The 12,765-nt window shown below is 43.9% G+C and overlaps 1 protein-coding gene across 4 annotated transcripts in view; it reads left to right on the top strand.

The window, feature by feature from the left end:
- The window catches only part of LTBP4 (latent transforming growth factor beta binding protein 4), a 922,370-nt gene that overhangs the window by 859,411 nt on the left and 50,194 nt on the right, over nucleotides 1–12,765 (top strand). For all 4 annotated transcript variants that reach the window (XM_069207205.1, XM_069207206.1, XM_069207204.1 and 1 more), the window contains 2 exons: nucleotides 603–728; nucleotides 1,965–2,090. In XM_069207205.1, coding sequence (XP_069063306.1) covers nucleotides 603–728; nucleotides 1,965–2,090 — 252 coding nt within the window. The remainder of the gene's footprint in view (nucleotides 1–602; nucleotides 729–1,964; nucleotides 2,091–12,765) is intronic.

Raw genomic sequence — 12,765 nt, 5'->3', positions numbered from 1 at the left:
ATGGACACATTCAGGCTGTTCGAAGACAAACTGCTATGGCAAGAAAAATGGCTTATTTTTGGATGTCAGTACTGCCCAAAGATTTGCCAAGTTGCAGAGTATATGAAGACTACACTATGGGATTTGTCAGTCTTCCACCACCCTATTAATAAGGGCAGAGAAGCACAGAGAAGGGTGGATGGCAATTCTGGCCTCTGTGGTATTTCAGGTCTTTATTGGCAGAAATCAAATTACCATCCTCCTCTAATTAACAGCTATATTCAACCATTTTATTTCCAGCATAGATGAATGTATCCACTTATACATGAGCTTCAGGTGAGTCCTACCTGAATGTGCTATTAGCTATTGCTTCTTATGGATTGTCTGTATGTAAACAAGCATTTTGATTGTCACTCAGATATTGGGGGCAGTGAGGAATTCTGTACTTTAATATCTATGAATATTAAAAAGAAGCAAGTGGAGGGTATGTGGTTTTGTGAGCATAATATTGAATTTGAGAAAAGATTTGTGCAAATGTATGATATTTTTGACTGATCCCTTTAAAGTCATTACTAATATTTGCCTCTACACCTTCAAACTAAACACGTCTTGCTGTATTTCAGACATCAACGAGTGCCAGAACAGATCCATCTGTGGTGAGCACGCCATGTGCCAGAACCTGGTGGGTTCATTCCAGTGTCTATGTGACCAGGGTTACGAAAGAGCGCAAGACGGGCGTCAATGTATAGGTAGGTTGCTTGAAGAAGTTCAGTCAGATGATGATGATTAAAGGGCTACATACATTTGGAAAACACTGATCTTTCTAATGACCTAAGATAGTCAAAAGTAAAAACAGTTAGAGATAGTAAAGCATTTCATTTCTGGGCCAGTAGTGACTTCATACAATGCAAATATAAAAAACAACCAATTCATGGCCGTCATAGCCATCTCTGTTCCATCCAGTCCTTGCAGCTGATTCCGAAACGTCAACTGAGAGGACTACATGGACCACTGTGAAGGTCTACAAGTTCTTATAAGTGTTGAGGGATCAGATGCACCAATGCCACAGGAACTTGGTCTGTCAGCACTGTGAGAATATAGTTTGTGGTGATGTAGAGACTAAAGGGTCAGATTTAAAGTTTATCATTGCAGTTGCTACTATGGCAACGGGGGCTTATCCTACCAGGTGACTACCTCTGCCATACAGCAAGCCCCTTCAGGGCAAAAACTATTGTGGCAATTCCACCAAGAAAGTGTGGCATGGTGGAACTTCTGCCACAATATGTGATTCTTGGAAATGAACCCCAAAAGTGATGTGCACAGCTAGCCACCGCATTGCGGTTGTTCCCAAGAAACTTGGAGTTTTCTCTGAGCACATCTTTGATACTTGTGTGCACATTGTTATGAGAAAAGACTTTCATTTTACCACAATAGTCACTTTATCAGTCATCTCATATCGGGCATCTGATCCGCTAATGTTTCCTCTGTGTCACCAATGCAGGCTGATTGACTCAGTTGTAGAGTCAATTAAACTTGTACCATGGGGTTTGTCAGCTTTCAACCACCCTCTTAGTAGCGCATGGGACAGGGAGGAGGCTAGTGGCACGTCTGCCATTTGTTCACAGAAGTCCCATTGTAGAACTCCTCTAAATGATGGCACTATATGCAGACATTTTATTGTCGAGCTAAGCAGTGCATTTACTAAGAACATTGATTAAATGAGTCTCAAGTGAATCCGATCTGCATGTACCACTAGTTATATTTGTTAGGGGAATATCACAGGAAGATTGTGGGCTTCCAGTCACTCAACTTGTATGACTATTAGAATCAAACAAGGGGCACGTTAAGTGGTTCTCTGAGCATTAGTATTATTTAATCCATTAAAAGACGTGGGCAAGAGTTTGATATTCTTGCCTATCGCTTCGAATGTAATGCCTCTGTACACCTCCACTTATTCAAACTATATGCCTCATCTTCAATTGCAGACATCAACGAGTGCCAGAACAGATCACTCTGCGGTGAGCACTCCATGTGCCAGAATCTAGTGGGCTCTTTTCAGTGTCTGTGTGACCAAGGATACGAGGGGACGCAAGATGGGCGGCAGTGTGTAGGTAGGTTGCTTGGGAGAATCCAGTCAGATGATGCTTCAGTTGCTATATTCATTTGAAAAACTGTGATTTTTTTTGTATTGATCAAAGAGAGTCAAGGGTTCAAATAAACAGTAATAAATACACTGTTTTGATCACACTACTCCCTCCGTACAGCACAAATAAACATGTAAGAAACCACATGCCACAATGTTCAGAAGCATAACTCATTTGAACCCTTAGTACTATAAGCAAACCATTATCTAAAGTAAAGTACTGAATGAGTACCATTGAGTTAGTGAAGCAGGTGTGCTCTGTGCTAATCAATGGTTAAAACATCATTTTGGAGTTTGATTAGTTATGTGTAGTTGTGTGTAGTTGCAAAGTGTTTTATACTTAACGTTTTTTCAATTTTTCTGAAAAACGACTCGAACTCATCTTAATTTGAGTTCAAAATCCCCAAAAGCTGGGGTTTCTTTTCAGTAGGAGAATTCACTCACTCACAAAAAGTGAAAAATGTTTGCAAGAAAAATTCTAGCGCAATGAAGTTGTGAAAAGTTTACATGCCCTGAGGTCATTTTGCCAGATGGCCTACAGTTGTGTACACAGACCAACCCATTTGCTTGTGCACAACAAGGTGACCCCTGCATGTCTCCCTGCCGTGGTCTCGCCCCTTGTTGCATCAGCAAAGGGTATACATAAAGTTATGTCTGAGACGCAAGGCAGTCCTGGGAGCCGTTATTAGGGGGCTCGATGCACGAGGATGTAGAATGCAACAACCTGTAGACAAGATGGGACTGGTCTCAAACACCTTCGACACCATTCATTCTCTGCCCTGCTCATCACGGTCAGCACAACTTAATTGGCCACTGCTGTAAGTTGTCCCTCCCTCCACAGTGATGCAGCAGACCCATGCTCAAGACATACAAGGGCACTGCTGACTAACCACAAAATCTCCACAATCAGCAGTAATAACTCTTAAATTATACATTGACACTACCTTCTAGCCATCTGTGGTACTGCACCTCTTCATGCCAAAAGGCTTTTAGTTACACCTGTTCCCAGATGTTCAGTTTTAGAGTGACAGGCTAGATATTCTAAGACAGTTCCGTGTGAGTACTGCATACTCAAGACACCATCAGCCATGTTGCTCAATGCTGCTGCAATGTTGCAACCATTTGATACTCTGTCTGCTTCCTCCTCCATTGCTGCAGGGTGGCTCGAGATCTACCTCGCAGCAACTAAAGAAAATGACCAAACTGTGAAACTTGCGCTGTGCCTGCACTTTGGTGGTGATAAAGTTCACAAGATTTTCCACACACTGGCGGATACAGGTGTAGATGATGACTATGACGCCATACTCACTGCATTCAATGAGCAGATCAGCTCCCAAGCTAACACACACTATTAACGCTTTATCTTATGTCAAACCAAGCAAGGACTAAAAGAAATATAATCTTTTATGCCCATCTCTGAAGGTTAGCCAACACGTGTGGCTTCACAAACACAGAGAAAGAAATTATAGCGCCGATCATCCAAGTGTCTGCTCGAACCAGCCAAGGAGACGTGGCAAGAAAAGATGCCTCTGCCAGCAGTGCTGGTGCCAGTGAGATCATATGAGCTGTCTAATGCCTGAGCTGCACACATCCAGGCATCCGTAGTCCCTTAAAGCTGAGCCTCCCGATCCTTTGGCAGAAGTGAGTAGAACCGTGAGAAAGCTTTCACAGAAAAAAAACAATGGCAGAGTCTGTAGATACTGTGGGACCCCGGCCCATCAACTCAGCTCATATCCCACCAGAGGAAAGACATGCTGATTGTGTGCCAAACCTAATCACGTTGCCAAAGTATGCTGGTCTTCAAAGGGCTTCAAAATCCCTAAACACCAGCAGAACCACCCATAAGAAAGCTGTGGAGCATCTTGAATCAAAGCCTAAAATCATCCCAAATGTGAGACAGAGAGCAAGTCGGTGAGTGAAGAAGAGCAGATCACCCTCATTATAGCTGTCAGAAACAATGGTAGACTGAAGAAGCACACTCAACCTCACTGCCATCCCAACATTCAGGATTCCAAAGTCAACTGCCTTATTAACAAAGGTGCCAGAGTGTGTGTCATGGCAAGATGTGTCTACGAAATGCTACGCATACAGGTTCACCTGCACAAAAACAGCCACCAATGTCTAAACGTATGGAAGCCAAGAGTCAAAACAAATAGCAGGGCTTTTGACCACAAGATTACATATGATGCCTTTTCCTTCTCTGCTTAGTTCTTCGTAACCACCTAGGTTGAACCACCCTGATCAGCTGTAAAACCACAGAAGCCCAGCGCCTCATCACCTTCGCATTCCAAGTGCGAAAGAACACAATTGACAACATGCTAAAGGAGTTTCCTGGTGTGTTCGATGGTACAGGATGCCTGACAATGAAGAATGTAAAGTTCAACATGAATCAGTCCATGCAGCCATGTCAGAGCACAAGTTAAGAAATAGCTTGGTACTTTAGTGGTGGCAGGCATTATTGAAAAAGTTGAAAGGCCCAGTCCCTTTGTCTCGTCCATTATCATAGCTAAAAAAGCCAAGCAAACAGGGGAATTGAAAATGTGAATAGACAGGAGACCACCCAAGAAAGCAATCAAAAGTTAGTGGCACATAACTCACACTGTAAATGGCATTGTGGCCAAAGTTAACAGAAATAAGTGGTTTTCCAAAACTGATCTGTGATCAAGAGACCACCATCTACCGCTACAAAGATCATCATGCTACACAACTACTTTCTCAACCCGTGTTGGACTCCGATGCTATTGCTGCCTCAACTTTGGGATCTCCATATGGCAGAAGTATTCCAACAATGCATCATGGAGTTGTTGGCTGGAGTACTAAGTGTAGTAAACATCAGTGATGACATTCTTCCCCATGCCACCCCCATATAGGAACATCATTGTTTCCTAAGAGCCCTCCTGACAAGAATCAAGGAGAGTATGTTGACCTTGCATAGAAGCAAGTGTAAGTTTCTCAAACAGATCCTCAACTTCTTCAGATATCGTTTCACCACCACAAGAGTAGCCCCTGACCCGTAAAAGGTACAAGACATAAAGACAGCTGCTGCTCTACTGTCACATATTGTGAATGCTTCATCTCAAACTTGGCCACTCTTACCAAGCAACTGAGGGACCTCATACAAACTGAAACCCCATAGGCATGTACAGATGTCCAGCAAGAAACATTCCCAAACACAAAGGAAGCCCTATAATCTAGCACAATGAGGAGATACTGTGATCCCATTTTGCCCACTGACTTCCTTGTCAATGACAGTACCACTTGATTAGGTGCTGTACTGCTGTGTTTGCAAAAGATGGAACACAGGGCCCCTCGGCATACACCAGGAGAGGTTTAACCAAGACTGAACTAAGATAGTCCCTCATGGAAAAAGACGCAATTACAATCTTGGGGTTTCAAAGCTTCCATGTGTACCTTTATGGCTAGCAATTCAACTGATGACAAACCACTGATTCCTCTGTTTAAAGGGACAGCGGCCAAGCTACCCAAGCCCCTGCGCCACCCGCATTGAAAAGTCTATCTTCCAAGAGCAGCAGTACTTGTTCAAATTGCTGTATCAAACTGATCAAGGAAACCTCATGGACTACATGTCCTCAGCACCCAAGAAAGTTCACAAGTGAAGAAGCAAGTCAAACTGAGGTGACAGAGGAGTATGTCTGACTAGTTAAAGGCAAATCAGAGCCTCCCTGAATAATGACTGAGAATATGGTGGTTGCCTCTCAATCAAACTACTGCTTAGAACTAGTCCTACAATAAGTGGTATCTAATGGATGAAGATCACTTGTAGTTGCCGTCCCGCACTGGAAGTCGTATGCTCAAGCATGGCTTCAAGCACTTCACTAAATATGAAATGAATTGCCCCTCACAGATAACATACTGCACCTGACAACAAAGAGGTTGGTCATATCTAAGGCCATGGCCCCTGGTGTTTTGATCTGGCTCTTTGAGGACAGTAATGGATTGTAAAAACCAAAAGGAGAATGGATTCAATGGTGGTTCCCTGAAAGTGGCCCTCATGTAGAACAAACTGCGGCTTCTTGTCTATTCTGGCGAGTGAGTGAGCTGCCTGACTCTCTGGCCCGATCATTTCAGAAGTCGCCTGATGGCCCAAAGGTCTGCGTTGGCATGGACTTTGCTGATTTGTCTAATGGCAGCATCTGCTAGTCACTGTTGTTGACTTTACCAGATATCAGAAGTGTTGTTGGTGCAATCCACCCCCGCTGAACCTGTTATACCAAAAATAGAGAATATGTTTGGAACACATGGATTTCCCCATGAAATCTACATGGATAGCTGACCTCTGTTTTAAAGTTAGGAGATCAGTTCATACCTCAAACTGATAAACGAAAGACAACATAAAATACTACCATGATTGCTTCAGGCTAACAGACAAGTAAGACTCATTTGTGCGCTAAACATTGTGACCCACATAGCAGAACAGGAGGAAGCTGACCTCAAGTGGGTTCTGTACAGGTTCCTGTGGCAATACCTTACAACCTAGGCATCTGCTGTTTAGTAGGCTACCCTTTGACGCCCCCTTGGGTAATCCTACGAGGATCGCAGATGCTTTTGATGCAGCTGGTGACACGATGAGAAGAAACAAATCAAACCAAAGAGTAGGCTGGAGGCTGGAGGCCAAATGCAAAGACATACGAGTTAGAGACATTGTGCTGGTGAGAGACAAGACAGACAAGTTCAAGCCTCCGTTTGAGCCCATACCGTGGGTAGTAACCTAAGTAAGGGGAAACATGGTGTTGGTAGTCCAAAGAGGCACTGAGATAATTTGCATGAAGCTCCGAGGAAACCCACCAGCGATTGAAATGCAATCCCTGTGGCATCCCAATGCCTCGGCTGAAGGGGGACACCAGGGTCTTCCTAGGGGGTTACGAGACAAACAAACGTTCAACCACCATGCCAGAAGATGTCATACCACAGTCTCCCAAAGATCGTGCATGCAGTTACTCGGAACACAGAACCCACCAAGCCTCAAACCAGGTTTGGCAGTCACCCTATGCGACGAGGCCCAGCCCCCACCCCATTTCAGCTATAACGAGACTTTGTAGTTTAATACCTTTGCATAATACAGAAGCCTGTTTGGTTGCAAGACTCTGATTCGCTAATGTCTACATGGTTTGTGCTATCATGTTTGCTCCAGAAACATGTGTTTGTTTTATTTTAAAGTTTTGGAGGAATTTTGTGAACTCAGACTGATTGCAGTATCTTGTTTTTAGGGCACCTCGGAAACTTAAGATTTCGTATTTCAGACCCACATTCCTTTGCAGTTGATTTAATCTATGGTTCTTGTTAACCCAAAATTAAGTGTGAAGTAATGATGTAGATATTCTGGCACATGAACAAAAATTTTATTCAGGCTCCCAAGAGAGAAGGATTTAATAGTGCACAGTTGATTGAGCCTTTCTGATATTTTGCCTTACTCTCTCTTCTCGGACCTATAATTATTCATCTGTCCTACCCCTTTACTTTACATAAGCATTAGTACAGTGCTCTGAGTGGAATACCAGTAATGGTCGTCTCAATCTCTTAGTTTCCCTTGGAAAAGTCCACCCAGTTCTTGAAGAACATGATAACCTCTATTGCAAGATTTGTCTACAAAGTACAACATGCGGATACTTAATGAGCGAATTAAAACGATTTCTAATGGTGTTTCCATTCTATCCAATTACTTCTAATCTCTATAGAGAAAGGCAGACATTTCCGCATAAACTATTAAGTAAATTAATCTGGTAAAAATAATAATACTATGCATAAGAATCACTAACAAATAATGTAAGTGTAATCAAGCATACATTAAAACCACTACATTTTATTCTAATATAAATATTGATATCGTTGTTCTTGAGTTCCGATATTACTAAACATACATTTGGGTAAGTAACCTATAGTTTGTTAAAAAGATAAAGTTCTATTTAATCGAATATGAAAAAATACGCTGCATCAGCCTCCTTGATGAAGATGCAATTTAATTTGAAAACATCCTTGGCTTTCAGCTTAAAGTTGTTGTGACTGTAAAAACAATCCTGGAACAGTTAATACATCCACAGCTGTCTCGTTTTTTTATGCTTTCTTGCTGTGATGTGCACATGCCCTACGATAACCAATTACTGATTTATATTGTTCGGAAGAGCAAGACTATTTATATTCCTTGTACCCTAGGATGCTATTCACCTTTGTCTGTGTGGTTTTCAATGGGACTCAATTTACAGCACATGAGCAGGCTCTTTCAGTTTGCTCTGTTCACAGTGTCAGCTGTAGAAATCTTACAGAGCATAATTAAAACTATGAGACAGGAATTATCTGGTTTGGCATGTTTTTGGGTGCATGCTGATACTGGGAGGTCGAGATGGGACAGTCCCTTCAAAAGTGAGTATGTGTTGTTTGGGCCATTGGATGATGTTTGAAGTGGTTCACTTTACTGGGCTGGATTCAGAGGTTTTTGTTTCTTTTTACCAAGCTGTGCACATAGTCTTGAAAGTAGTTAGGTTAAATTTGTATATTTCTAAATAGTTTGGACCTGGATCATGATTTTACCTTTGGCATAAAGGTTAATAGCTGGGGAAGCATTATCTTCTGATAGTGTGGTAGCAAGTCAAGTACCCCAGAATTTCTCAGCACTGAGAAGACCGAGTTAGCCTCCTGGTAGGTTTGAAATCAGCCTAAAGTACTTGCTGTGGAAGATTAGGTTTGTGAATGTCTATCCATTTCTAATGCTTTCAAACTATCTACAATTATGGTTTCAGGAAATTGTCCGATGGAGTCTTTGTTGAAATTCTTTCTGTTGATCTTTTGTGAGACACAAAAACACAGTAAACTGCAGATGGAGAACTTGAAGATGTTTTGTTGGAGGGGTCTCTTAGGGACTTAAAAGTGTGTTGGGATTGTTATTTGATGATAAATTCACCTCAATTTTTTGTTTTGTTTGCAGTTTTTGTTTTTCTTTTAAAAAACTCTTTGGGGGATATTTATAAGCCCCTTAGCATCGCTCTTTCACCATGCAACGTGGTGCAAGAGCGACGCAAATGAAAAGTGAGATTTATGAAGCCACATAAGGCCACATTGCGTGGTTGTGTGGCATCATAAATCTCAAGTAATATAACACAGCACAAAGGCTTTTCCATGGGTGTTGCATAGGTGTTCCTACACAACATCCATGGTTTTTTATGCATTTCCAGATTCACAAGAACAGGTAATTCTGGCAATGCTCCAGAAAAATACACCTCCCCAGGAGAGGGGTAACAAGGGAAATATCTTTATTTCTTCTTCTTGTAAATACTGCAGCACACATAGAAAGAAGAAAAAGCCTCTCAGGTTTGTTTTTGTACAGGAAGGTGCCCCTTCCTGCACAAACACAATTCTGCATGCAACGCAGGAACCCTTGCACCATGGTGCCAGGCAGCCCTGTGTGTTCCAGCGCAGGGGAAAGCACAGACATGCACCATATTATACGGTGCATTCCTGACTTTTCCCAGTGACGCAGCTCTGTGCAGCAAGATAATTTGCTGATCTGTACTGCTCCACTCAGTGCTTTAAATGGGCCGGTACTGTCCAGTACTGAGTACCAGCACTTTTTTATTTTGAGAGGGAGAGTACCGGCGTATTTCAAGAAAATCGTAATACTTTTAACTGGAGAGTACCAGCACTTCTCAGAAACAAGCAGGTACTCTGGCACAGAGTAACTGCACTTTAATTTTTCCATTTCAAGCACTGGCTCCACTTGGTCATAAATATGCCCCTTTGTTGTTTTTAGTATAGTCACAATAAGCTGGGAACTTGTTACCTCACTACAGAAAGTCATCAATGAATAGATTTATTAACCAAGTACAATTTGGTTTGCATCCAACCGAGCCCCAAACCATGGAGTTTGGCATTGCTCCTCTCATCTACCTATATTAAGTCAAGGGGTTGATCCTCATTTGTTCTATACATGCCCCTACCATCAATGAATCATTCTAGCACCACATTCCAAATAGTATGATGTTTGCGGGGGCAACTCCTGCTCATATTATTCTGTTTCTCCACTCCACAACTCCACTTCCTGTGGTATGTCAAATCGAGGGAACTGCAAACACAGAAGAGCCGCATCCTGATGAATTGGCGATGCAGCCTAATTACAGGGTCTAAAGCTTGATACCATCAGTGTCACTTTCACTAAGAATAACACCATAATTTCAACACTTGATTGAACTATATCATAATTTATTATAGCTTTTAGTACATCAAATGAGAAGGCTAGTTTGTGTAAATGCTTAATTGATGTATCAAAGAGTTTATATTGCTTAGAAGTCGAGAAGCCGTCATTTGATAGCAGGAATAAAGTGATCAAATAAAAAAGAGAAAAACTGAAAACGAGATAGCCAGATCCAAGGGATGAAGGCAAAAAAGGAAGCAACGGAGAAAATGATTTAGAAATGTGTTAATAGTGTCCCAGTATTTTACAAGGTAGATAGGAAGGAAGCATAATGTTTATTTGCACATAAGATGGCATCCAACCACGAGGCCGAGATGGCGGCCTTGTTGGAGAATGAGAGGCCCGACGAGGGTCGAGGACAAATGAGTGACTCCTCTTCAATCAAGCCAGGAATTCTGAGGGACTACAAATCCTAGACTGCTTTGTAGCCCCAGGAGGCGGCCATCTTGTGAGCACCTGCATCTACTTGACCACACCAACGAGTGCTATATTGCGCGTGGGGGCACTTCGTGGTGCAGGAAGTGCCAGGAACTCTGAGGGACTACATATCCCAGACTGCTTTGTAGCCCCAGGAGGCGGCCATCTTGTGAGCACCTGCATCCACTTGACCACACCAACGAGCGCTATATAGCGCATGGGGGCACTTCGCGGCGCAGGACACGCCAGGAACTCTGAGGGACTACATATCCCAGACTGCTTTGTGGCCCTAGGAGATGGCCATCTTGTGAGCACCTGCATCCACTTGACCACAATAATGAGCGCTGTATAGCGCGTGGGGGCACTTCGCAGCGCGGGACGCGCCAGGAACTCTGAGGGACTACATATCCCAGACTGCTTTGTGGCCCCAGGAGGCGGCCCTCTTGTGAGCACCTGCATCCACTTGACCACACCAGCAGGCGCTATATAGCACGTGGGGGCACTTCACGGCGCGGGACGTGCCAGGAACTCAGAAGGTACTACATATCCCAGACTGCTTTGTGGCCCCAGGAGGTGGCCATCTTGTGAGCACCTGCGTCTACTTGACCACACCAACGAGCGCTATATAGCGCGTGGGGGCACTTCGTGGCGCAGGAAGTGCCAGGAACTCTGAAGGACTACATATCCCAGACTGCTTTGTAGCCCCAGAAGGCAGCCATCTTGTGAGCACCTGCATCCACTTGACCACACCAACGAGCGCTATATAGCAAGTGGGGGCACTTTGCGGTGCAGGACGTGCCAGGAACTCTGAGGGACTACATATCCCAGACTGCTTTGTGGCCCAAGGAGGCAACCATCTTGTGAGCACCTTCATCCACTTCACCACACCAACGGGCACTATATAGCGCGTGGGGGCACTTCGCTGTGCTTGAAGCGCCAGGAACTCAGAAGGGACTACATATCCCAGACTGCTTTGTGGAGCCAGGAGGCGGCCATCTTGTGAGCACCTGCATCCACTTGACCACACCAACGAGCGCTATATAGCGCATGGGGGCACTTCGTGGCACGGGACACGTGCGGGCGAAGCCCGGGCCAAGGGCGGGCCCGTCCACGCCCGTCGTAGCCCGGAGGAGGCTGGGCTGGGCCATCTCCCTAACATTTTTCTTTAAATAGGCACCATTGACTACTGCCACTACTGTATCTTCTTCCAGGTCTATTATTGAGCAGCTATCCATTAACTATAAGCAAATAAGCAAATGGGCAAAAGGAAGGCAATAGAGGGTGGGGCAGGGGTGGTGTCAAAAACCAAGTGGAAAAGACAGAAGCATGTAGTCAACAACTGTGTTATGGACATAATTGACAACCTTCTTGACGAATGTAAAGGAATTGTAAACTCCCCCCAGACAGCAGCCCCACCAGAATCGGGGAGAGTGCTCGCCTGTTAGGAAGGACGCTGGCCATAAGAAAATTGCTGACATATTTGTAAAGCGCGGCCAACAGGCCATAACCTCCACAGGCCATGGGTAGGGTAGGGATGTCATCTGCCATGCCTCCCCAGTATCGGCAGATAAGCCTTCAGCTAACCCCAGCAACCCTATCCAGCGCATTAACCGCTTTAACCCCCTAATAAACATCCTAGACTCTCAGGACGACCCAGATCAATGCACCAGGGTGGGTGGGTTAGTAGATGTAGATGTAAATAAGTACTCAGTCCAGTCACATGCCAAGCATATGCTATGCATACAAGATCTAAAAAGGGAGGTGTCAGAATTAAAGTCTATGGTTAATTCCTTAATTGCAGTATTTAAGCAGATAATTTCTCCAGACGCAACGAGTTCCATAAATCATTATTGCAATCAAACACCATACCACTTAGGTACCGCAATGAAATTGCCCACAACGCAAGCAAATGGTTGTGTTGACCAATTCTTAGCCAATGCCAAGATAAATGAATCAGATCAGCCCACCCCCCCCATTAGTTTAAGCGCAGGGAATGCACCGGATGCCTGCTATCCAATTACAA

The sequence above is a fragment of the Pleurodeles waltl genome, chromosome 9 (assembly GCF_031143425.1).
Source record: "Pleurodeles waltl isolate 20211129_DDA chromosome 9, aPleWal1.hap1.20221129, whole genome shotgun sequence".
NCBI classification, from domain to species: Eukaryota; Metazoa; Chordata; class Amphibia; order Caudata; family Salamandridae; genus Pleurodeles; species Pleurodeles waltl.
The sequence above is the reverse complement of the archived record's forward strand: the minus strand, read 5'-3'. Positions and strand labels throughout refer to the sequence as shown.